Genomic DNA, 25,445 nt, shown 5'->3' on the forward strand with positions numbered 1-25,445 from the left:
ATCCTGTGGGACCACATTGGCATGGGTCCCACTGCAGCTGATGTATATGTGAATTTGGATGAGTATGAGTTTGTTGATGAATTCCTGTAGGCTTTTAATGTTTCAATTGTTATTTCTTGAAGACTGCTTTAAATTTTGGATATTTAGTCCTTGGAACTAGGAATGGCATTATAGAAGTAACTGATTCTGGGTTGAGGCTGGTTCTCAAACGGATTTCTAGGAAAATTTGGTAGTTTTCTTCTTTTTTTTGGTATTTTAAAAGGGTATTCTCAATGGTGGCAGTTTGAATCTGTTCTTGTGAATAAAGATTTGGGTTTGTCATCTTGTCTCCTGTTTTTAACATTTTACTGCGATTCAAGGGAAGTCTGTTTGTGGGTGTGGATCTACAATGGTGACCAAATTTCCAAAGAAAGCAGTATCAGGTGAGAGAAGACTTGTTTTTGGTTACTGGGTCTTTTCTGGTTCGTGAATGTGAGTTTTCTTTAAGAGAAGGTAAGTCAGAGAAATAATACTATTTAATCCAATGAATGTTTAATGGCGGAAAAGGAAAAGAAGAAAAGTAGTTGTTGTTGAGATTGAAGCAAGTGAATAGTCTCGATCAGACCAGTGTAGGACACTTGGCCAGCGTGAATATATGTCCAGACACGAGGACATGCATGAAGACATTTGCTCTTTAGCAGCTTTCTTAATCTTTTAACTAACTCTTGGTGTTCTGCTTTTGTTTGAATCTGGGTCGGATAGGGATGGAGCTGGGGGTCTGAAATGCTGTCTCATCATATATATGATTGCGTTTCTTTGTAGGTGGCGATGTGGGAAAAGAGGAATCTCCATCTCCATGTATCAGAAACACGTGCTTCCCTCTTAAGCTTTCATGTCGATTTCATGAGATAAGCTTTCGCCTTTATATAACTGCAGCAAGTCGGTGAAGCATCTTTTGTGCTCCCTTATCTGTAATCCTCATTCTCTTACTTCAACTGGGTCTCTCTTGTTTTCCCATTGGCTTAGCAGACAGCTTCATTGATATGATCATTTTTCTCAATGGTATTATTGACAGGGGCCTCCCTTGTTTCTGAAGTCTGTTCTGGTTTTTAGCCATGTTTCTCTTAGCTGTTCTCCCTGTTTTACTACATACTTCCATGGAGTGGTCGTTGCAAGTCGTTAGCACTTCAGCTTTCTTGCTGTACTGGATTTGGATTATTGTAACTTTTCTCAAACAGAAGGACAGACACTCGCTGGACCAGGAAAGTAGGGAGAGAAAATCGACATTTTTTAATGAGAGAGTCATTCTCTGTAACATTTCGATCTCTTGTTCTTATCTGGGTTTTTCAGTTTATGAGATATGGATGCTCAAAGCCATCTCTCTCGAATCTGCTCTTCCCACAGTAACTTGGACTCTGATTACCATTTTCACAATCTATAGCGGGGAGAGAACAGTTAGAGAGAACAAAAGCTGGCCTCTAGTCTTCAAGTCCTGGTGGTTCCTTTACTGTATTCTCGATACGTTCACCATTGCCGTTTTCTTACTAAACCGTTTAAAATGGATCTCGTTGTCAATCTCTTTCCCAGTTCCTAAATTCTGCAATTTTGCCACTTTCCCATTCTCAATCTTTCTCTGCCTCAGCCTTGTAAGTATGAACAGGAGGAGGGATCTGCAAGAAGTCACTAGCCCGCTGCTACAGAAAGAGAATGAAGACAACAACAGCAATGGTTTTGACAATGCTGGAATTTGGAGCAGGCTGACTTTCCAGTGGTTGAATCCACTACTCAAAGCAGGTCATAAGGAGAAGCTTGAACTCAGGCATGTCCCCTTGGTTCCCAAAACAGAAACTGCAGAAAGTTCATTCTCTTTGTTACAGGATGCTATTCTCAAGCAGAAAACAGAAGTTTCCTCAGTCCCAGATGCTTTGATCCAGTTCATCTGGAAACCTTTGCTCATAAATGCAATTTTTGCAGGTATGCTACAGTTAAAATTCATTTAGGATACTATTTATTTGTGTCTCTGTGTGGTGTCAGTTTCTAATTGCTTATTTGAATTTTGGCAGGGATAAACACTCTTTCATCCTATTTGGGTCCTTTCCTAATAACTAACTTTGTGAATTTTTTATCTGGAAAAGATAATAATTCAAGCTATCATTATGGTTACTTGCTTGCTTTATTATTCTTCATTGCTAAAACAGTTGAGTCACTTTCCCAAAGGCAGTGGTATTTTGGGGCACACCAGTTGGGTGTCAGAGTCCGAGCAGCTCTCATGGTAGCAATTTACAGAAAGACTCTCTCAATACGTTATGGTAGCATGAGCAGTGGAAAAATCATTAACCTACTCAATGTCGATGTGGAGAGGATAGGAGACTTCTTCTGGTACATCCATGGTATTTGGCTGCTTCCTGTTCAAGTTTCTCTAGCATTGATTATACTGTTTAGAAGTCTTGGTGGTGCTGCATCACTTGCAGCACTTTTCACCACGGCTCTAGTCATGGTGAGCAATATCCCACTAGCTAATCTGCAAGAAAGCCTTCATTCAAAGATCATGGAAGCAAAAGACTCCAGAGTCAAAGCCACTTCAGAGACCCTTAAGTCCATGAAAATTTTGAAATTGCAGTCTTGGGAGACAACATATCTGAACAGGCTCCTTAAATTAAGACAAATAGAAAGATTTTGGCTGAAAAGATATCTTTACACTTGTTCAGCTATTGCGTTTCTCTTTTGGGCTTCTCCAACGCTAGTTTCAGTTGCTACCTTTGGTGTTTGTATCATTGTAAAAGTGCCACTAACATCTGGTGTTGTGTTGTCAGCTTTAGCTACTTTTCGGATTTTACAAGAACCCATCTATAATCTTCCAGAACTGATTTCGATGATTGCTCAAACAAAAGTTTCAATTTATCGGGTGCAAGGATTCCTTAGAGAGGAAGATCAGAAAAGGTTGGCATACAATTTCACTCCAAACATGTCTGATGTGACAGTTGAGATTGAAGTTGGGGAGTATGCATGGGAGACCAATTTCAGTTCAAAGAAGCCTGCTGTTAAGATTACGAAAAAGTTGAAGATCAGGAAAGGTCAGAAAGTTGCGATATGCGGGTCTGTAGGATCTGGGAAATCAAGTTTCCTTTGCAGCATTATTGGTGAGATTCCGAGAATTAGCGGGGTAGAAACAAAAGTATATGGCTCGAAAGCTTATGTTCCACAAAGTGCTTGGATACAAACTGGATCTGTTAGAGAAAATGTTTTGTTTGGTAGGAAAATGGATGGAATGTTCTATGAGGAAGTTGTCAAGTGTTGTGCTTTGGATAAAGATATTGAAATGTGGGCTGATGGAGATATGACAATGGTGGGAGAGAGAGGCATGAATCTGAGTGGAGGGCAGAAGCAGCGGATACAGTTGGCCAGGGCGGTCTACAGCAACTCAGATGTCTTTTTGTTGGATGACCCTTTTAGTGCCGTTGATGCACATACAGGAGCACATCTCTTTAAGGTAATATGATAGTTCAGATTAGTTAATGATGGTCTACATTATATAATTAAGCTAGGTTAGTGTTTTTGCGATGTACTGAAAAACTAAGGTGCATTGAACCCATTAGTTTGTTGCTTTTGAAGTGCAGGAATGCCTATCGCGATTATTGGTGGAAAAGAGTGTCATCTATGTCACTCATCAGCTTGAATTCCTGGATTTCTCAGATCTTGTACTGGTAAAGTTATTGCTTTGACACTATAAATGTCTCGTTTCACTATGCAAATATATGATTTTAATTGTTAGTAGGCTCGTATGGCTTCATAGTTGTCCCTTTATCAAGACTACACGAATTGAATTGAACAACGACTGGTTGAGTTTCTCAATGACTCAAAGAAGTCTTTGGTGGGTTTTTTAAGCTATATAAGAAGTGATTGAGCAGTCCCAGGGTAACATTGACTAGGTAAAAGTGGCTTTCACTTCTAGTTTCATTTTTCATTTAAGAAAGCTACATCTTTTCCTTGTGTCATGTGTAGGTAATGAGAGATGGTACAATTGTCCAATCTGGCAAGTATGAAGATCTGATGAAAGATACCAATGGTGAACTTGTCAGACAAATGGCAGCACACAATCAATCTCTCAGCCAAGTGACTTCACCACAGGAAAGCAACTTGCTGACATCCACCTCAGTTCAAGTTCAAGAATCAGAGCTGATAGAAGAAAAGCCTTGCACCATTGGCAGCGACAATAATCTTTCAGAGAAAATCTGTGAAGAAGACAGGGAAACCGGTCGAGTAAAATGGAGGGTCTATTCAACTTTCATCACCTCTGCCTATAAAGGACTTTTTGTTCCAATTATTCTTCTTTGTCAAGTTCTATTCCAAGGTCTCCAAATAGGCAGCAGTTACTGGATTGCTTGGGGGAGTGAGAAGGAAGGTAGAATGAGCAAAGAACGCTTGATTGGCGTCTTTGTTTTGTTGTCTGCTGGGAGTTCAGTCTTCATATTAGGAAGAGCTGTCTTACTTTCTGCAGTTGCTCTTGAAACTGCACAGAGGCTCTTTTCCAGTATGATTACATCTGTTTTCCGTTCTCCTATGTCATTCTTTGATTCTACACCTTCTAGTCGAATTCTCAACAGGGTTAGTTCTTCTTCTTTCTTTGTCATACATACTAAATAGTTCTTCTTCTTTCTTTGTCATACATAATAAAAATCCTTGTGAACAAACTAAGTTGATGGATTGAAGTTACCATTTTTCATCTTAACCTATAAATACGACATTTTGGATTTAAACTTGCATTTTCTCTTTACTTTTTCCTTGCAGACATCTACAGATCAAGGTATTGTGGACACAGATATTCCATATAGGTTAGCAGGATTGGCATTTGCACTAATTCAACTGTTGGCCATAATTATTCTTATGTCCCAAGTGACCTGGCAGGTCTTCCTTCTGTTTGTCATCATCCTGGCCATCTCCATCTGGTATCAGGCAAGGAAACTGCTCAAACTACATTTCTACGCATATGAGTAGATGTATGAAATACATAGGCAAATGACCTAGATTCAGTTCATCTACTTTTTTTTTTTAAAAAATGAGTTCATCTACTTTGAGTACTTATAATGGGTTTAACATATGAATTCTTACTCTTTGAAACTTCATAATCATGTGGCTAATGGGAGAAATTGCTTTTCATGATTGTTGTAACTATTTAACCAGTGTAGTCAATCCAGCTGAAAAAGAAAGCTTTTTTTGGCCCAACTATTTTTTATTATGGATAAAATAAAAAGCTATCTTTTACTAGATCCATCGTAGGTATTCACTAAAGGGTTTGGCTTGAGGGTCTCTCATCAGTAATGTTGGCTTTTAGATGGATCCTGCAAAAAAATCAGGTCATCCTCATGCTCATTACATAGAATATGGTTAATGCTTTGGATAATGATCAACTGAAGTTTCATGATTAGATTTTATTAGGTATGCAAACTATGCCAGTCCTAATTTTCTAACAATTGACATAGGATCTCTGAAAATTAAATCAAGTACTATATGAAGTCATAGTTTCAAACTAATCAACTTTCTGCAGGCTTACTATATTACAACTGCTAGGGAACTTGCTCGAATGGTAGGGGTAAGAAAAGGTCCAATCCTTCACCATTTCTCTGAATCTATTGCTGGAGCTGCAACTATCCGCTGCTTCAATCAGCAAGAACGCTTCCACAACAAGAATCTTGGCGTCATTGATGACTACTCTCGTATTGCTTTTCACAATTGTGCCACTATGGAATGGCTCTGTGTCCGAATAAATTTTCTTTTCAATCTTGTCTTCTTTTTTCTACTATTGATCTTAGTTACCCTACCAAGATCATCTGTAGATCCCAGTAAGCCTCTCTCTCTCTCTCTCTCTCTCTCTCTGTCTCTCTCTCTCTCATTCCATTTAATCCTCTAATTTAGAAAAGCTGTTGGGTGCAACTCTCAGGTCTTGCTGGGCTTGCTGCTACATATGGTTTGAATTTGAATGTACTTCAGGCTTGGGTGATCTGGAACCTATGCAATGTTGAAAATAAAATGATCTCAGTGGAGAGAATTCTACAGTTTTCAAACATACCTAGTGAAGCTCCGTTGGTGATTGAAAATTGCAGACCCAAACCAGAGTGGCCAACAAATGGAACAATTGAACTTGACAACCTCCATGTCCAATACAGCCCTGGCCTTCCCATGGTCTTGAGAGGAATCACTTGCAAATTTCCAGGAGGGAAGAAGATTGGAGTTGTGGGTCGGACTGGCAGTGGCAAGTCCACTCTTATTCAAGCACTTTTTCGTGTGGTAGAACCCACTGAAGGAAGAATTACTATTGATTCTGTTGACATTTGTATGATGGGCCTACAGGATTTGAGGACAAGATTAAGTATAATTCCACAGGACCCAACTCTGTTTCAGGGAAATGTGAGGGCAAATTTGGATCCTCTCCAGCAGCATTCAGATGCCGAAATATGGGAGGTAAATCCATTCATTCATCAGTTTTTGTTATTTTATTTGCTGGTCTTGACCAAAGAAGAGCCCTTCTAAACTGTTGCTGTGTGTAGGCTCTGGATAAGTGTGAACTTGGGGAAATTGTGAGGCAAGATCAGAGGATGCTGGATGCACCAGGTATTTAGGGATCTTTTTCCTGGATGATTTGGCTGAGGTCTCTTTGATGTATTTATCATAAAAAATTTTCTATGTATTATTGCAGTTGCAGAAGATGGAGAGAATTGGAGTGTGGGGCAACGGCAGCTGGTGTGCCTTGCCAGAGTGTTGCTTAAAAAGAGGAGGGTTCTGGTGCTAGATGAAGCCACAGCATCTGTGGACACAGAAACAGATAATGTGATTCAGAAGACTATAAGAGTGGAGACTAGTAATTGTACTGTAATCACTGTTGCCCACCGTCTACCTACAGTAATTGACAATGATCTTGTTCTGGTGCTTGATGAAGGTAAACTGTTCTTCTGAAATACCAATATAATGGGTTCATCAGTTCACTGATGAGTCTCAGATGTTCTTTTTTGTGCTTTCGATCTCTGAAGAGACCAACAACTAAACAAAAAAAAATATATATATATATATATATATATATATGACTTAATTTTATGCCTATATGTTTTCCTTATGTGTTCAATTCATTTTCCCTCTCAATATGTAATTGGTATCATTTTCTTGGGATTGGTGCAGGCAAAATTTTGGAATATGATTCTCCTACTCAATTACTCAAAGACAAATCTTCTGCATTCTCCAAGTTGGTCATGGAGTTTTTAAGGAGATCCAAGTAGTTACACAATGTGGGTCAAGGAGAGGTTTCCACAGATTTTCTGGAAGTAGTGTATGTCGGGCTAGACAGAAACGGCCATCCCCCTCTTAAAAAACAAGAAAGAAAAAAAGAAAAAAAAGAAGAAGAGGCAAATGGTTCAAAATATCTGAGATCATCCAACTATTCCGGGTGGATTCAAATTAGAGAAATATAAAACAATAACACACTCCATTAACAATAGAGATAGCAGCAAGAATATCTACAAGAGCAACAACCAAACCAAGATGACCATTAACCATAAGACAGGAGAAGGCAAACAAAGTTGACAAAGAATGTATACACTGTAGAAATGGAAAAGAAAATTCAAGCAAGGATGGATTGGAAGGATGCCCACTTGTACCGCACTTACGACATCTAATTGTGCCTTCTCTGCTTAGTATATGTGATTAATCCCATACCCTTTTTTCACACAAGGCTACAACAAATCACAAACAGCCTGTGATTGGACTGAAACACAAATTTACTGCCGTAGGAGCAGCAAATCCAAACCATGTCATGAGCTAGAAGTTGTTTGTGTTAAATCTTCAAAAGTTTAGAATTTATTATCTGGAAGAAACAATCAAACTCAGATAGAGATCATCCAGCTTCAGTTAGCAACATGGAAGTATAAAATGCTGTAAAAGGAAACATCTAGGTCCTTCTCCAGGTCAAACAATTGACTAACCAAAACAACTCTCCTGTAAATGGAAAACCCATAACTACAGTAGCCGATCCATCTCTGAATCACTTTGGGTCTGAGAAGAATCCGTTAATAGTTGGCATGATCTCTGGTGTTTGGGTTCGGAGAAATTTCCGAAGACCGTGTTCTGCATATTTCTCTCCTTCTGCATAATTATCAAAGACTCCTTGTGTTCTTTTCTCTTTGTTAACCCTGAAAAAGAAAAAGAAATGGCATCATTAGTTCCCATTTTCATTATTTTTTTTAATCTACTTGTGTCAAGCCATAAACCTTTAAAAGCTCTAGTAAAGGTAGCATTCTCTCAGATTCTTTTCATAACAAGGAAATGAAAAATAATGAGAAGTTTCATAGGATTCTTTTTTTTTATAGTGCATGATTCTTATAAGAAAATTTCCTTGTAGTTTATTCTACTGATAAACATTCACACCTTTTGCTAAAAAAAAAAAAAATTTACACTACTGTTCCAAAATTTAGGCAAAGAGAAGGAAAATGAGGGTTTCAATGATGATAGGACACTATTTAAGAAAGGACTTTTAGGTTTTTAAACTAGAAGAAAACATGAAACTTGATAACTAAAATATTTTAAATTTTCAAGGAACTTAATTTTTTTAAATAACTAGTTCAAAATCATAGTTAATTTAAAAACACTAATATCCAAGACTAAAGTTCTTGCATAGATCAGAGTAATAGCCAGATCACAAATCAGGGAAACTTGTACAAATTCATGGACCGATTTAACCGTTCCAGTTTTCCATTTCTCAATCCCAAGGGATCAATCAGATTTAATTCGTCTTATTCATGCCAACAATAATACAGGTTCATCACCTTCATCTGTCGCACTTCTCGATTTGCTTCATCAGTGCAATATAATGTTCAAGGCTCCAGCTTACAGTTTCAGTTAAAAATCAGAAAGAAAACTCTGACATATACAAAATCCTCCTAAGTTTGTTCTGGAACTAAGAAAATTTATTAATTTGTTCCTTACTTCTTAACGGAGACCACATTTTATGTAATCTCATCCTCCCAAAAGATAAGATGCTAAAAGAAGCACCATCCTGTCATTGTTTCTCTCATATGCAAACACAAGAAGTTTTCATTGATGAAAAAATAGAGAGTTGAAAAACAGCAAAATTTAAAAGATCTTCTTTTGTGCAAAAGGTGTTTTCAAAGCTTGAAGAAAAATGTACAGACCTTACTTCAGGGTTGCCGGTGATGTTACGAATAAGTTGCATAGCACAAATGCTCACAGCCACACCAGTGGCTGCAAAAAGTGGCAACACCTATATTCATACACAAATGAGATAGAATCATCAGTTCATGACAATCAGCTCAAAATATCTTTTTGTCACTTTAAATAATAAAAATACAATATAAAAGTAGCTTTACAAACAAAAGATCGGATCATTATCCAAAAATTCAGATCCCATAATAATTAGATCTTGTTATTGCTGTGCGTTTGACCTCTAAAAAATCGACCTACACACCCTTAAAAGAATGCTCATTTTGAGTTTTATTTAAAATCGAAAAAGCTATAAAGCTCTGATTGCCTGAAAGATCTACAGAAACATGCAACTGGTGTTATCTCTTAGCCTTGCGCAGTTACCAGATAGAGCAAGCCACAGAGGTTTCAGCCTAATAAACCACCAAACCCAAGAAACCTTCTTCCATTAAATCTCGCATAGGAGATGCAGTAGTAAAGCTCCAGAAAAAGTTTCAAACCAGTAGAAGGGCAATAATAAGTTCTAACATAACAGAGAAATCAAACCAAATCCTTTCATCGCCAACAGATCTTCAAAACAAAATAGAAGGATGACCAGATCCGTACCTCAGGTTTCAACCATCTGTTCCATTTGAAGGAAACCATCTTGCCAGATGCGAATCAAGAAATAGAAGCAAGAAGAAACCCTTTTCTCCTGCTTTCCCTCTCCCAATACAAAAGCCATATGAAGAATCCTATTAATACGAGTTTCTTTCTTCACGGACAATGGGAAGAAGAAAAAACGGATATTCGGTCAGCCTTTCCAGTGTGGAAACAGCTTAACCTCGCTGGGCTTCGCGCCCTTTTCTTGTCTTCCAAGCAACAGAGTTCGGTCCAGAGCGGGACACTTGAATTTGACAAACAGACCAGAAAATCAACCATGGTGGCTGCCGGTGGCTGACCAGCGCCGCATGTAGATAATATGCATACAATTAGTATTATAAATTCAGGATCTTTTACAAAAGGTGTCGTGGTGTAGTTGGTTATCACGTCAGTCTAACACACTGAAGGTCTCCGGTTCGAGTCCGGGCGACGCCAATGATTTGCTTTTTCGTTTTCATCTAACACGTTGCCATGGCTGCGTAGGTATGTCAACCCTAAAACCCTTAATTTGATTAAATCAAGTGTATAAAATATGTATTTTATATGTATTATAGGTAACAAGTACCCAATACCAATGGATCCAATTCAATAATTGTACTATTTTAATGAATAAAGCCCCTTCTTCATGCTCTAGTCTTGACTTCTATTCATGTGGTTTGTATATGTTTTAGATGAGGTCTTGAGGCATGCTTGGTTCATGTCAACGTGTTATCCGACTTCAAAAGTTTGGTTTAATTGTGAAAATATATGTTTTCTTGAAGCGTTGATTAAATTTCAAGTGCCAAGATGTCAGTGAGACATTTGACTTCTGTCGACGATGTTGAATTGATATAAGTGTTTTATAAATTTTTTATTCGACTGAATGCATCTTTGAGATAAAATGTGATTCGAGTGTGTTACTTAAATAATTTTATAATATTTTTTTAAAAAATTATACTTTATAATGACATTATTCTTAGACTTTTATGTATATTATAATTTATTATATTTTATAGTTTTATTAATTACTAAGTTAATTTTTTATTATTCTAATTATTTACCCAATTACCATTCTACTCTTTAATGAGTACACAAATAAATGTATATACGAGTATATTATTATATATCGATATACCGTATATAAAATTAAACATATACGCACTTATTTCCGGGTTTCACGTGTTATTAAATTTGAAGCATCCAAGCTTAAATTACCAGAAAATCCCTTAAATGATCAAGTATCATGAAATCAGTGAGCCAAAAACGAGGGCAATTGCGTCATTATATGACTGTACTTCTCACCGGTCAAGTTTACCCTCGATCTCAATCTTTCTTTACCGAAACAGCCGGCGCCGTCGGTAATTAGTTACTGCGACCTCAACCTCCCGCTTTTCTCGAAACATCGATGCGATCGAATATTCCAATTCCAAAAGGAGGTCAGTACCGTAATTTCGTAAAATTGCAGGGGCGTTAGCTTGATATTTACCCTTTCCCACCCAACGACTTTTCCTATTCAAGCTTTTGAGGGAGCCGAAACAATCACGGAGGGTACGTCACGTGATTCGTTTGACACCGCACCTTCTCTCACGTGACGTGGCACGAACCAAAAAAGCAAAACTGCCTTTTATCTTCCTGAAACCACTAAACTGCTTCCGCCTGCCGAAAACAGGTGGTTTCGGTAAATCCGCCACTCATCAATCCTTTCGCCCATCGTCTTTAAATAAACCCTCTCATTTCTGCTGCTTCCTCCATCGATACTCTCCGTGTAGCCCTAGCGAGTTCACTCTCCTTCAAATTTGTGTGCATCATGAGTAAGTTTCCTCGATTTCCTGTTGTTTTTCTTGTTGTTCTTTCAGTGATCTGCTCTGTCTTCGTTTCTCACTCTCTTCATTTTTATTTTTTTTCCGGTTCTGTTTTAGCATCTGGAAAGATCAAGATCGGAATCAACGGTATGTTCTGTTGTTTTTTTTTTTTTTTTGTATCTGATTTTATTTCGTTTGTTTTCCTTTAGTTGACATTAGGATGAAACTTTAGGTTTCGGAAGGATCGGTCGATTGGTTGCCAGAGTCGCGCTTCAGAGCAATGATGTCGAACTTGTTGCTGTTAACGATCCTTTCATCACCACTGAGTACATGGTAATTTATTTTTTATTTTTGTATTTCATTTTTTAGTTTTAGCTTTGAGAGTATTGTACTTTGTTTCTTAGTCTGCTGGCGGTTGTTATTTGTAAATCATCTGTTTTTTTGGTGGATAAAGTAGCGTGCTTGATCTGATCGGTAGTTAAAGGCATCGATCCATGATCTTAGTTGCATATCTGTATATTGTGCAGATCGCTGGTTCTGATTGTTTAGATCTGATGATCTTTGTTCGTTTTTTATCTTGTTCTGCTTTTATCGATTCTCTTTGTCTGTTCGCACTTGCAGCAATACATGTTCAAATATGACACTGTCCACGGCCAATGGAAGCACCACGAGCTCACGGTAAAGGATTCCAAGACTATTCTTTTTGGCGAGAAACCAGTCACTGTCTTTGGTATAAGGTAGCCATTCTTGTAGATTTTGGTTGCTTTTATGGATGCACCTGTCCGATGATGGAAGCCTTAAGTGTGTTAATTTTTCTGTCTTTAGAAACCCTGAGGAGATCCCATGGGGTGAGGCTGGTGCTGATTTTGTTGTTGAATCCACGGGTGTGTTCACTGACAAAGACAAGGCAGCGGCTCATCTCAAGGTATAGCGATTGTTTTTACTTCATTATCTAATCTCATGTTCATTTTGACAAATGCGGATTGTCATTTTTTTACATCGTTGAGGGTTGAGTTTAATTTTCTTGCTGTTTCGGTCAAAGATTTTTTTTTTCGGAGTTTTATTTGCTTTCTACATTATATCTTTTGGGTATGTATTTTAAGTGAGCTATATAAGGTGATAACTTGTGAAAGAGCTTCTTCGCCTATGTTCTGGAAAGTTTGTTTGCTGTTCTGACGTTCTTTTTTGAGCATGTTGATGTTGTCGGTGATCTAAAATATGTTTTTCCTTGTGACGGCCTAGCCGCTTGCTGAATTGTACTTTTTTTTTTCTATTGTTCTAGTGAATGATTCCTTTTCTCATTTTTTCTGCTAAATGTATGGAAGTTTCTTTGCGGTCCTGAGCCTTCTTATTTGGCCTAGGTGTTGTTACCTGTGGTAGAAACATGTTTTTCCTTCTGACGGCATAAACTGCTTCGAAACTCTACTTGCTTCGTTACTTCTTTTCTGGGTTCATTGAATGAGTTGTTCTCGGTATCTTGTGCGCTGACATTAAAGATTAACTGGATATGCACAGGGAGGTGCCAAGAAAGTCGTCATTTCTGCTCCTAGCAAAGATGCGCCCATGTTTGTTATGGGTGTCAATGAAGACCAGTACACACCGGACATCAACATTGTATCAAATGCCAGTTGCACTACCAATTGTCTTGCTCCCCTGGCTAAGGTCTTTACAACAATCATTTTCTAAGAAGGCATCTCTTCAATGAATGAGCGTATAGTTTAGTTTGTCATGTCAAATTGTCTTAGGTTTTCTGTTTGGGAATATGCAGGTGATCAATGACAAATTTGGCATTGTAGAAGGATTGATGACAACAGTTCACTCTATCACTGGTTGATATACTTCATCTTTAAACTCTTAACGTTTCCAAGTTGCTGCGCTTTGTATAAATCCTTAAGCTTTGCTACTGTTCTGTAATTCAGCCACTCAGAAGACCGTTGATGGTCCCTCAATGAAGGACTGGAGAGGTGGAAGAGCTGCGAGCTTTAACATCATCCCCAGCAGCACCGGCGCTGCCAAGGTAATTTACGATCTCCCGAAGTGCACTCGGCAAACTGATTTCCTCAATATAGTTTTCTCCGTTGCATTTTCTTCGTCCAAATAAAACTGTACAAATGAGGTTCGCCACAATTTGGCAATACGACACTGTGGTGAAGGGTGCTCTTCTCACTTGTCTGTACAGTGTCTTGTAGTCCTTGATACAGACGTTATATCTCAATAGGTTGTCAGACCATGGTAATCTGGAGAATGAGTGAATTTGTTTGTTACGTTCTGTGTACGTTTCTTGCAGGCCGTTGGAAAAGTGCTTCCTGCTTTGAATGGAAAACTTACTGGAATGGCGTTCCGTGTCCCTACTGTTGATGTCTCAGTAGTAGATCTCACCGTGAGAATTGAGAAGAGTGCCACTTACGATGAAGTCAAAGCTGCCATCAAGTAAGGAATAGTTTCAAATTTAGTGGAAAATCGTGTCTTTCATTGTTGGATAAGATGAGACTGGTGACGTGTGGTATTCTGATCAATTCATTTTGGGGAGCATGCAGGGAGGCTTCTGAGGGTAAGCTCAAGGGAATCTTGGGTTACACTGAGGAAGATTTGGTCTCTACTGACTTCATTGGTGACCAAAGGTAATGATGTCTGCATAATAATTTACGTTTTATATTACTCGTTAGTATTATAGTTTTATGGGGCATAGAGATTGTTTTTTCATATGTTCACTCCTCGAGCTAATGGAGGGATTGGTTTGCGCAGGTCTAGCATTTTCGATGCTAAAGCTGGCATTGCTCTTAACAGCAACTTCCACAAGCTCGTTTCTTGGTACGACAACGAATGGGGCTACAGGTAGTTCAGAAAAACCTGAACTTTGTACAACATTTCCTCCCTTTCTTTATTATCTCCGCTAACGTACCATGATTTTGATTTGCTGCAGCACTCGCGTGGTCGATTTGATCCGCCACATTGCGTCCACCAAGTAGGGTGTTTCAACCTTTGATGATTCCTGTGGTTCAGTTTTTGCAGAATAAAACTGCAGCGTAGCCCTTTTTTTTAATTTTCCCGTTATAGTCTTGTTGGTGTTTGCCCGGGCGGAGTGTGATACCGGGAGGTAATATGCGGCGTTTGTAATAACTTTTTAAAGTATGATAAACACTCCGGTTTCCCAACATAAAAACAAAGAGGTTTTGGATTTATATATTTAAGGCAGTCTCTCTACTTGGTGTTTCTACTTTATATATGTTTTGAATAGTGAATATACCCATTGATTTGGATGGGGCATAATGCGAAATGGTTTTCTCTGATTGTGAACCATGGGGCGACCTACCTTGCTTTTTCCTTCTTCTGGACAGCGTTGTGAAACGTGGCTTCACTGCTACCGAACAGAAAAAGGTGAAGCTGAATCTGGCTTTGCTCGGGTGGCTTTTATTCCTGACGGAACCGGATGAGAAGTCAATGACAAAAAGGTGCCGTCGGGACCGTAATATTTTTGTTAGCCATTATTTTAAACAAAAAAAAAATGCATGTGGCTGAGCTAAAATGCAGAGCTCCTTTGTGGGCATTCTAAAATGTTTTTTTCCTTAAATATGGAGAGTATTTTGATATTGAGACTGCACTTGAAGTGCTTCTTGAAGAAACACACCACAATTTAAAATTCATCACACGGGAGCTCCAATTCAACCAGGTTCTCTAATTGCATGTAGTTGTGTACCCAGCGAATCCGACTTTTGTCAGTCCATTTTCCGACGTGAAGACCAAAAACTTTAGAAGCTATTCGTTTTCTCTGCTTATGTCAAAAAAACACTTTAGAAGCCATTCGTTTTCTCTGCTTATGTCAAAAAAAAACTTTGGAAGCTATTTTTTCTGTGAGATAAAAAGAGTAGCATCTCTCTGCACAAAATGGATGACAAAATCCTGTCGAAAAATCACTAGTTTAAGATTTCCTGAGAACGAATACATCTATGAAAGCTTGGAAAATAATAACAACCTCCATTCTCGTTTGCAGAATTGACGGCCACAATTTACAAATAAACAAAACCCAAACAGGATTTGCTTGATGTTTGCAAGGGAGTGCCATAAGTTTGGTCCCCAAAAATGATTTAACCAAGGCCATCACCTGAATTCTCTTTGCGTGGTGCATCTGCCTTTATTCGTGGGGGCCTGACAATACGATCAATGAGCCCATATTCCAGTGCCTCCTTAGCATTGAATCGCTTCATTCGACGCAAATCTTTGTTGATCTGCATCAACCATGAAAACATGCAGATGCACATGAGAACGGCAAAGAGTTCCACAAGGCCAATATTTTGAAAGAAATCTTTAAAATTGGATTCAACTAGAATTGTGTAGCACACAACACTTCTTCTTGTCACAAACAGAAGATGCAGATAGCAGAGAGGAAGAGTTACTGATTCAAGATGATTTAGTCTCAGCAGTCCAGTTCTTTAGTCAACATATGTAACATGCAGGCAATGATTTAAAAAAAAAAAAATTACCCAAATAATGGTAGCAGTCACATACATCCAAAATAACCCCAGATATCCGTCAGATTTAAACACAACATCTCAAATTGAGGAACTCCCAAAACGGCCATTGAGCAAAGCAAGGATCTAGAATTAGGAATATCAAACCAATAATGTTAAGAAATGAAAAAACCTAGAAGGAAATTTATGATGAGTAACATTAATAACCTGCAAGAACACCTATGAAAACAATTTTAGTTTCTTCTATGACTTGGCTGAGTAGACTTAGAACCACCTTAAAATTGACCACATTAGATGCCACTAAACCCAATGATCTGTATTGGATGGCATTAATGTTCTGAAGAATATTTGTTACAGAAACAGGCCTAGTGATTGACAATGAAATATATCTAAACAACAATCTGAATAAGCCTCTAATGGACACCTATTTCCAGATACAAACTCATTGAGGACCAACAAGCTTCTCTTTGCGCAGCTTGGTTGATCTTTTTTTGGCTTGTAGGTGCCAAAGATTTGAATAAGGTGAAGATAGTAGATCAGATGTGAGAGTCTCTTATTGCTTACTAGATGCATAGACTTGCATTCATCAGATTCTGGATTTATCTTCTTTTTATTAATGATTAAAACAATGATTGCCCACAACGTTAGCCATATTTTAGGAGACCCAGTAGTCCACTGGTTAAAAGGGTTTGTCAAATTGGATATACAACTGGTAAGAATTAAGAGAGGGTCAAGAAAGATGGATGGTAATCGAGAGGAAAGACGTGAAGAATATCAACTTGAGGATGGAACTATCAAATGGCAAAGCAAAATAAAGGAGAAAGAACCATATTGTCAGCCATAAGATAGTAGGGATTCTGACTTCAAAGTAGAAGATACAAATATTGAACACATAAGCAAAGGATAGTTGCAATCTGCACTAAAGCATTGGTAACTACACTTATACCTGCAATTAAAATCCTTTTGTTGCATGATGAACATTTTATTGGGTGGGTGTCACATCAGAGGAGTGAAAATACGAGAAAAGAATATTGGGTAAACAGACAAAAGAAAAGACCATTCAAGTATAAAAATTATTTTTCAAGGAACAAGTGTAGTTAGCATTCTCCTATTCAGTCCGTAAAGCAGAACTTACTAACACTCATTATATTTTTTTTATCACAATTTAACCTTTACAACAATTTAATTTATCAAGAGAAGGAAACAATACCTTCTCCACTTGCTGTCCTGTCTTTGCAGCTAGCTCTTGATACAAGTAGTTCTTGATTCTAAGTAGCTCGTTTGCTTCATTTTGAATATCATCAGCCTATTAAAAGCAAATTAAAACTAACACCATTATCTAATAAGTATACAACCTGAAGAAACATACTTATATAACATGTTTCTGGAAGGAAGGGGACAAGAAAAGAACAGAGAAAAAGAATTAAAGTGAAACCTGGCCACGAGCTGCTCCAGCAGGAGGTTGTAAAGCAATTCTTGAAAGAGGCATGGCAGACCGACTCCCCTAAATAAGATAAAAAAGAAAGATAAGAAACAGAATTGTTGAATGAGGAAAACTGATCTCAGTTATGAGCTTTGTTTTTGTCATACCTTTTCTCCAGCTGCAAGGAGAAACCCTGCTAGGTTGTAGGCATACCCAACACATTGAGTTGCAACTGGACTTTTCAAGCTTTGCATGGTGTCATATATAGCCAAGCTTGGAGTGAGCTGTACATGTTACAGGACTGTAAGGCTAAAAATAAAGTATACCAACCGTATAATGTAGGACCATAAAAATCATACTAGGAAAAAAAGAAAAATCTGGGACCATCAAACCAACTAATAATATAAACTTTGAAGAAAAAGACAAACAAAGAGCACAAATGAGAATCTAAAAATAACTCACATCTCCACCTGGACCATTGATGTACAAGTAAAGCTTTTTGGACGATTCTATGCTATCGAGGTAAAGCATTGTTGCCAGCACTTGGTTGCTAAACTCTTCATCTATGTTTTGCCCGATGAAAATAACTCGGTCACGATACTACATAATCACAAAGCGACAACATAGTCTCAGCTATACATAAAAACTAACGGTGATTATTAGATTACAGCAAAAACAATCGGAATTTACATTATACACTCCAAGCATATAATTGCACACTCATACTTACAAGAGCATTCCATAGATCAACCCACTGCCAAGTTCCTTCCCCAGGAGTTCGGTATGGTACTCTAGGAGTGCCTATGGGCATCATTCTAACACGTCCACGAGGTGCTTTCTTATTTGAAAGCCTGAAATAGTCAACCATGAACTTTTATATGTATCCCCATAACTGGAAAGCAACAATCTTATTAGGAGACTATCTGATAACTGAATGATTCTTTAGTCAGGAAGCATAGATGAATCGAATGACAAACTAAGAATAATTTGAAAGTCTTCCTGTCAAAAAGAGAGATATGACTCTTGAAGGGGATTAGTACATCCATAAATTTTAAAATTTTGAATAAGACATTTATACCTATATGACTAGACTTTTTTTTTTTTTTTTTGAAAAACAAACATTACTGGCATAGAAAATCCGGCATTCTACAACCAAAATAAAACTTTCTGACCTTTTCTTTTCAGAGCTCAGAATTCCAATGTCTTTGCTTTATAGGAATTTTTGTTCACAACAGAAAAAGAAAGAGAAACAATGAAGCATTGTCTAGAATATAAGTTTTTTCTTTCCTTGGGAATTCTATTTCGTTTTTCTGAATGTTGAAATGGAATTATGCAACCAAGGGAAGAACATCACCTTCAACCAACACTGACTCCAGTGGTACAACCATTTGACTCAAACCGACACTCAAATTACTGTTTGACAGTTCCACAATTCTAACAATTCCAACACCTAGAACACTTAGTCCCCCAGTTCTTTTTATTGGATAACAAGTTTAACCAATATACCATAAAAATAATAATTTCAATAATTATATGAACAAAAAAAACAACAGCAGGGTCTGAACTGGCTAATTACATCGGATAGACAATGGCTAAAGCTTCGGCTGCAATACTGTGTTCCAGTTCTGCTTTAAAGAAATGACCAGCCATTAAACTGTTTTTTTTTTTAAATAATGAAAAATCTATTTGAGGAAGACAGGAGCAGGAAAATTTACTTGGCTGCCCAAACACTAGCCATCATGGGCAGCTAGATAAGGAGCTAAATAAAACAGGCAAAAAAAGAAACTAAGAGGAGCTAATGACAAGATATTGCCTGCAAGGGTATCAATTAACATGTTTGCTGGTTTGGGGACATGGTTTCAAGAGATGATGAGCCCTCACAACGTATTGAATCTTCGAAAGACAGGCCAGAAGAGCCAAAGAGTATCAAGATCTCTCCTAGACCAGCTAAGAACCCCTGGGGGTCTCCCTCAACCTCCAAAGGAACCAAGGGTCTCTCTTTTAAAATCTTTAGCCCAAAAAGAAAAGATCTTATTCCAGTATCATTTGAGTCGTACCACTCAAAAGGACTTGAGTGACTAAGGAAGACAATCCCATCATGAGAGTTAAACAAACCCAACAACCCAAGGGCCAGATCGTGCTCAAACTTCCATCAAAATGTAACCTCATGGAACCAACACAAAGGGGGGTCCAATGGGAATTAAGAAGGGCAAGGGCAAGGCTGGCAATCTGAGTGCGAATTCTGATTGCCCAGAATTGGCTAATTAAAGAGATAGACCAGATAATTCAAGTCAAACTAAAAGCTTGTGGGCTTCCCCTTGCTTTCACTGACCTCAACATCTTCTCCATTGCATCTTCTTGGTCACAAGAGTTTTTATCCCAGTGGAATCATCATCCTCTCTAATATTGACTGGGACCCCATTTTGGTTTTCTGACCTGCTTCCACAGCCCACCTTCTCTTATCTCGTCTCCTGAACCTATTTCTTTCCTTCAACTGTGAAAAGATTCTTCACTCTTCTTCTTCTTATCTCTGTTTCCAAATGTGTCCTTCTTTATCTTTTCCCTTCCCAATCAGAGAAAGCCTAATAAAATGCATTCCAAAGGGGACTTCTGGCCTCAATGGAGGATGGCTTCCAAACAAGAGGGCAGAAGGTGCTTCCAAAACCATTAAAAGTTCATAATTGCAGTAGCTGAAGAAATAGTGTTTCCTCTCAGCCAATGATAAACCAAAAAATATCTCAAAATGTTCATTGGTTCCTCTGAACCAGTTATTCCACATTATAGTTAGTTTGTTTTCTAATTTCACAAAAATTTATCAAACTGGTAGAAAGAGCAGGAAAACCAGCAGCCAAATAACACAGAGGGACTAGTATCCACAGCCTCTATTTTATATGTGCACAAAGTGTCACATCAAATAGCAGAAGCGAGTTGTCACTGTGCGCTTCCTTTCCTTAAAGTGACACAAGAAATTTGTGATATAAAGGAAGCTGGTTTCCAGTCTTCAAAGTCTCAACAGAAAACTTGCAGTGCACTTAGAAGGCAACAATATCATGCTTCTATAGTTTTTATTTTATTTTTTTTACCCAAAAAATTCAGTCCCTGACTGAACAAGAGAAAGGAGCACAATTGTTTTTACATGAGGCCAGGGTACCAGACATTCAATGCAAAGATAACAAGGGTGCAGAGAAATGATAGAGAAGTTGCTGCAACAGTCGACCCTTACGTAATTACAAAGTCAGGCTGTTAGCCTCAGAGGTGCAGCAGATGAGTGTGTTACACAACAGTAAATGCATCCAAAAATTTCTGCTTCCGCCATATTTTGTGCATCTGAAGATTTTAGGAGTTGTTGTTTGACAAATATAAGTGCATGACAGAGACTTCTTTACCCGAAGGAAATGAAATAGGCACAAATATCAACAGAAGAGTGGAATATCTCTAACCAAGCATCATCAAGCCAACCTGGCTCCCGCTTGAATGAGGAAGGTGATTATTTCCCCTCATGAGAAGATTTTCACATGTTAACAAGACTGAAAGGGAAACAAGGAATTTGAGAAGGCAATTAGTATTCAACTTTTTTCCAGAGGAAAATACGTGACTCCATATCCACATCTTGAGGTGAGCTTGTGCAATGACTTAGTTTTCCTTGATGTTAAGAATAAATACTCGAATTGCAAATCCTCAAGAGAAAATGATACACTGTTATTTCTACTGGACAGTATTTTCTTAACAAAATATACTCAAATTACTACAGGGTAGAGACGATATCAGAATTATCTTGTCTCTCTCAGAAAGGCAGGTGTTCATTAATAAGAATTGGTTTTATTTCTCGAAACCTGAAGTTTATAATCTTTCTCTCCCGGATTACCTATCAAATAACTAATTTTTGAAGTGACTAAATCTAAAATCAATATGATTTCCTAAATACCAAAAAACAGCATACTACTTTACTTGAAACATTAATTGAAAGTATCCAAAACCACCTGAACCCGGCTTCATTTGTCTTCGCAACTCAATACTCTCGCTCTTTCATCAGCATCTGATGAATTTTAACTCTCCCAGCTCAAAAGACAGGAAAAGAGACAAAATTTGGTGCTACGCTTAAAAACATGAACCATCGTGGTGGAAAAGAATCGTCCTCCATAGTTTAAAACAAATCAGAATACCGAAAAGAAGTCTAGACAAACACCTCGAATGCAGATGCTGGTGGACTCTGTCATGAAATTCAGAGGAGATATTTGGTTTTCCAGTTCCTAAGGGGCCTGAAATATTGAAGAAAAAATCGAAATCTCAGCATGAACATATGCACCCAATACCCATAAAAATATTTAAAATATATAAAAAAATAACAGGATTATACCCGTCGATTGGGGTCTCAATCCTGAAAAGACTCTGCTCATACAGCTGCAATAACAAGTTAAAAAAATAATAAAAAATCTTTCGAAATTCTTTATAAAAATCTGTACAGCAATAGATGGAATTAACCGTAAAATGGGACAACATTACTTGAAAGAAGGCTGAGAATCTCCGATTCGACCGTGGAGACCGCAGGCCTTCGTTACGGGAAGTGCGACCATCATTTTTGAACTGGCAAAAGCGGCCGCAGAAGAATGGAAGTTCAGGGATCAACCAGCGCTATGTCTACCACGGATCCGCCGAGGCGCCATAAGGCGAACAAGGCAAAATTGGGCCCAGTGTGATCCGTGAACTGAGACCAGCATCGTAATGGGCCATATTTCTATTATTTATTAATTTATCATTTTAAATCATATTAAGGTTTTTTTTTCAGGATTTTATAAATTTATTTATTTTTATTTTTAAAAAATCTATTTAATTTATTTTTATTTTTAATTTTTAATTTAAAATCATATTTTTTTATTATTTTAATTTATAAAATTCTAAAATCTTAATAAAATTGAATTAGCTTTTCAATTATGAAGGAATGAATTAAGACAACTCAATTAAAATATGATTTCACAAAACAAGCTCATTAGTTAGGGATCTAAACATAATAACATGAGTTCAGATTTGCTAGATCAAGGCCAATCAATCAATTTCAAAGTATAACTCGGAGATGTTTAGATTTTGATAATTCAAAGTGTCTAACCAAGTATAAATAATTGATTTAAAATATAAGTAGGTACATATTGGTTTTTCTAAATATCGGTCCCAAATTTGAAACTATTCAAATGCTAGAATAAATAATATGAATTAAAAGTGTTAGACTTGTGATTCTAGCATGAAAAGATGCTCACTAAGTGGAGATTTTAAAATAAAAGCACAAAAAGTATTTAGTTCTTTTTTGGGTATCTTTTCTAAATTCAATCCCCGAATTTGTTTCAAACTAAGAGAGCACTTAGAGTCATATTTTTCTTTAGGAGTCTGGAGCTTTTGATTTTGGGGTGAAAACATCTTAAATAAACAAGTTCTCAATGTTAATAATGAAATGTTGAGGTCATAGAGGGACTCTTTTGTCCTTTTTTGAAACTCACTAAAATCTTAATAAAATATTTAAATTTTTTATGATGAGCTACTATTTACATACATAGGTCACTTATAAATTTTGGAGACCTACGTTACCCAGATTGAAGTCTTCATTCTTGTTCTATAGTTGTTTTTAGGACAAGTCATTTGAATGGGCGATCATTGGTCGCATAGCCTTCGTCCTCTCAGTGTTTGACTTCTTTGTTATAGTCTTTTAGATGGTTTGTTGAATCCAATGATTTTTTTCTCTCATATCGATTAGACAGGGGCAATCCCATTGTTCGGCCTTTAGCTGCCACTTCTCCTCCTCAAGTCTTTGCGAACTAGATTGTTTGGTCATCTAGGTGAACAAGGCCAATCAAAGAGTTTTCTCTCTCCAGCCATTGATCAAGCTTTATATCTTGGTTGTTCTTCTTCTTCACTATTTGCGTTCATTGGGCCGTTTGACGAATGACACTCAACTAAAAGTTCCTCTCTCTTGATGATTGGACAAGTGGTTTTTCTTCGATCTATCACATGGCTTTCTTTGCTTGTTATGATGAGCTCTCTTGTCCTATCAAACAAATATTGTTAGGTTATTTAGATGAATTTTTTTTCTAGCATACTTGGCTTGCTTTCCTTTTTGTATGGGTCATTCGGGGTCAATCCATGACTAGTCAAATGATATGTTAGTAAAAAATTTATTTTGGTGATTGTTAGAGTGGCAAGCGTACTCTAGTGTAGATAATTAGTAGCTTAGGTGTTTGTTATCATTAAAAATATTTAATTGGGAATCTCAAAGCAAACATGAAACAAGTGTTCAATCCTCTTCCTCTAGTATATTGGTGTGTCCAACTTCATCAACCTTTGGAAGAGATTAGTTCTCGATCTTAGTACCACTCTCTTACAGAGATTTACCACTAACTCTACAGAAAGGAAGTTGGTCATGTAGTCGAACTATTTTTGGCTTCTATTGTTAAAACAAATCTTTGCTTCTAGGTTGCTTACAAATTGATCTTATACTTAAAAATTTTATTTGAGTTTTTAAATTGTACTTGGACTTTGAAATTAATTGATTTTGCATGCATGGAGCTTCTTATCACCTTGGAGGTCATATAAGAGCAACACAATTTTTTTACGTATTGTAAAATCAACATATTGAGAGGGCATTGTATGTATAATGAATTGTAAACAAATAACTTTTACATGTACTAGGTCAATCCTTGAGTATGCCTAACCAAACTCTTAACACTTCTCATTGAGTAAGCTATTGTGACTGAAGATGAGACGTTGAAAATACTATTTATGGGTCTAGGCTTGAGCTTTGTTTGCTATACAAATCTCCTTTTTAAGGGTGGATTTAAATTAAAGAGCCTAGTTCACAATGGTCACATTAATGTGTCATTGTTAAAGATGGTCCATATTAGGTAGCTTTTTTTCAGCTTTGTGATAGTTCTCACTATGGCATTGGATAACCTTTTTCATAGGTTATCCATCTAAAATTCGAACACATGACATGGTGCCTACTTTGATACAAATATGAAGGACCTAGCCAATATAGTAAAAACTCTAGAGCTGATGAAACACGCAAAGTTAGGCCCTTAAACCTATCCTATACTAGGCTCACTCAACCTCGCGTGCCTATACCCCAGGTGCGGCCCCATAGGACCATGACAATGTAGTTTTTAGAAACAATTATTGGTATGTAAATTGCTTTTAAGTACTAAAAATATATATGAATCCCCTATTTAGTCCAATTCAATCTAGTTCAAAAATGATGATCCAGGTTGATTCGTTCATTCTTACTTGAGTTGGATTTAGGTCAGGTAAATGAGTCAAGATACCTGATTGAGTCAAAATTTGTTGTTCCTTACATGCCTCCTTCCCTTCTATTTCTTATTTATACTTCCTCTTTGGGTTGTTGGAACAATTTAAAAGGAACATCTCCTAAACTTAAATACCTTTTGATAGAGATAAAGATAAAAGTTGATTGAAACAGAGAGAGACTCAAATTGTAAGTGATTGAATTAAAGAGAGACTCAAATTGTAGAGTTTTAATCACTTACCGTCTCTATTGTAATTCTATAAATAGTATGTACATAATCAATGATAATTACGACAAATATTATCCTCTATTACTAAATTCAATATAACGATTGTAAATGAGATATTCTTTTTTAACTAATCCTGTATTGACAGCAACGAAACCCTTTTGCATTCAACCTACCTCTAAGATTAGATAAATTCCCATGCTTTGGAAATGAGCCTAAATGGATTCTACATGGCTGCCACAGACAGGTCTAAGCTTTGGATCTCTTACAGGTACAAAAGAAATCTTCCCTACCACACTCAGATGCCAGTAATCCATTCCCACACATTATTGAATGGTTTTGCAGACATAATATGGCCAAGCCAAAACAGGCACCATCTTCTCTCATCTAATTTAAATTTTTTTATGTGGAAGGATAAGGATAGGAATCTCTCATG

The 25,445-nt window shown here is 37.3% G+C and overlaps 4 protein-coding genes and 1 non-coding gene across 5 annotated transcripts; 3 read left to right on the forward strand and 2 right to left on the reverse strand.

Annotated features, from left to right (window-relative positions):
- The first annotated feature begins 1,136 nt into the window (after positions 1-1,136).
- Positions 1,137-7,424, forward strand: LOC137962678 (putative ABC transporter C family member 15). The gene is made up of 10 exons (XM_068809686.1): positions 1,137-1,953; positions 2,043-3,469; positions 3,597-3,683; positions 3,982-4,584; positions 4,768-4,932; positions 5,525-5,819; positions 5,918-6,438; positions 6,525-6,588; positions 6,674-6,913; positions 7,150-7,424. Exons 1-10 carry the CDS (start codon positions 1,137-1,139, stop codon positions 7,245-7,247), a joined length of 4,317 nt encoding a protein of 1,438 aa, XP_068665787.1. The 3' UTR covers positions 7,248-7,424.
- Positions 7,425-7,776: 352 nt separating this feature from the next.
- Positions 7,777-9,901, reverse strand: LOC137962681 (uncharacterized). Its single transcript, XM_068809689.1, has 3 exons — positions 9,790-9,901; positions 9,156-9,244; positions 7,777-8,156 (listed from the first exon to the last, which is right to left on the reverse strand). The coding sequence occupies exons 1-3, from the start codon at positions 9,826-9,828 to the stop codon at positions 8,009-8,011; spliced, it is 276 nt and encodes a 91-aa protein (XP_068665790.1). The 5' UTR covers positions 9,829-9,901; the 3' UTR covers positions 7,777-8,008.
- A 285-nt stretch (positions 9,902-10,186) lies between these two features.
- TRNAV-AAC (transfer RNA valine (anticodon AAC)) lies at positions 10,187-10,260 on the forward strand. Its single transcript has one exon. It is a non-coding gene; the product is annotated as a tRNA-Val (tRNA).
- A 1,277-nt stretch (positions 10,261-11,537) lies between these two features.
- Positions 11,538-14,810, forward strand: LOC137962679 (glyceraldehyde-3-phosphate dehydrogenase 2, cytosolic-like). The gene is made up of 12 exons (XM_068809687.1): positions 11,538-11,615; positions 11,724-11,753; positions 11,839-11,939; positions 12,228-12,343; positions 12,432-12,531; positions 13,122-13,268; positions 13,375-13,435; positions 13,526-13,623; positions 13,894-14,036; positions 14,144-14,227; positions 14,352-14,441; positions 14,530-14,810. Exons 1-12 carry the CDS (start codon positions 11,612-11,614, stop codon positions 14,573-14,575), a joined length of 1,020 nt encoding a protein of 339 aa, XP_068665788.1. The 5' UTR covers positions 11,538-11,611; the 3' UTR covers positions 14,576-14,810.
- Positions 14,811-15,507: 697 nt separating this feature from the next.
- LOC137962680 (ATP-dependent Clp protease proteolytic subunit-related protein 2, chloroplastic) lies at positions 15,508-22,147 on the reverse strand. Its single transcript, XM_068809688.1, has 9 exons — positions 22,002-22,147; positions 21,856-21,899; positions 21,685-21,757; positions 18,229-18,349; positions 17,961-18,098; positions 17,666-17,782; positions 17,511-17,579; positions 17,286-17,381; positions 15,508-15,832 (listed from the first exon to the last, which is right to left on the reverse strand). The coding sequence occupies exons 1-9, from the start codon at positions 22,073-22,075 to the stop codon at positions 15,692-15,694; spliced, it is 873 nt and encodes a 290-aa protein (XP_068665789.1). The 5' UTR covers positions 22,076-22,147; the 3' UTR covers positions 15,508-15,691.
- Between the last annotated feature and the right edge of the window lie 3,298 nt (positions 22,148-25,445).

The sequence above is a fragment of the Aristolochia californica genome, unplaced genomic scaffold, assembly GCF_029961685.1.
Source record: "Aristolochia californica isolate CCGP_79_NKW_82.1479 unplaced genomic scaffold, dmAriCali1.0.hap1 SCAF_4, whole genome shotgun sequence".
In the NCBI taxonomy this organism is placed as follows: Eukaryota; Viridiplantae; Streptophyta; class Magnoliopsida; order Piperales; family Aristolochiaceae; genus Aristolochia; species Aristolochia californica.

Excerpts from the sequence above, each read along its gene's own strand:
- LOC137962678 (XM_068809686.1), top strand. The coding sequence starts at position 1,137 with ATGGAGTGGTCGTTGCAAGTCGTTAGCACTTCAGCTTTCTTGCTGTAC. Across the intron at positions 1,954-2,042 it reads CATAAATGCAATTTTTGCAG|GGATAAACACTCTTTCATCC; the intron begins GTATGCTACAGT and ends GAATTTTGGCAG. Across the intron at positions 4,933-5,524 it reads CCATCTCCATCTGGTATCAG|GCTTACTATATTACAACTGC; the intron begins GCAAGGAAACTG and ends AACTTTCTGCAG.
- LOC137962681 (XM_068809689.1), bottom strand. The coding sequence starts at position 9,828 with ATGGTTTCCTTCAAATGGAACAGATGGTTGAAACCTGAG. Across the intron at positions 9,245-9,789 it reads ACAGATGGTTGAAACCTGAG|GTGTTGCCACTTTTTGCAGC; the intron begins GTACGGATCTGG and ends GTATGAATATAG. Across the intron at positions 8,157-9,155 it reads ACCGGCAACCCTGAAGTAAG|GGTTAACAAAGAGAAAAGAA; the intron begins GTCTGTACATTT and ends TTTCTTTTTCAG.
- LOC137962679 (XM_068809687.1), top strand. Across the intron at positions 13,436-13,525 it reads AACAGTTCACTCTATCACTG|CCACTCAGAAGACCGTTGAT; the intron begins GTTGATATACTT and ends TCTGTAATTCAG. Across the intron at positions 14,442-14,529 it reads GACAACGAATGGGGCTACAG|CACTCGCGTGGTCGATTTGA; the intron begins GTAGTTCAGAAA and ends GATTTGCTGCAG.
- LOC137962680 (XM_068809688.1), bottom strand. The coding sequence starts at position 22,075 with ATGATGGTCGCACTTCCCGTAACGAAGGCCTGCGGTCTCCACGGTCGA. Across the intron at positions 21,758-21,855 it reads ATTGAGACCCCAATCGACGG|GCCCCTTAGGAACTGGAAAA; the intron begins GTATAATCCTGT and ends TCAATATTTCAG. Across the intron at positions 15,833-17,285 it reads CAGGACAGCAAGTGGAGAAG|ATCAACAAAGATTTGCGTCG; the intron begins GTATTGTTTCCT and ends TGGTTGATGCAG.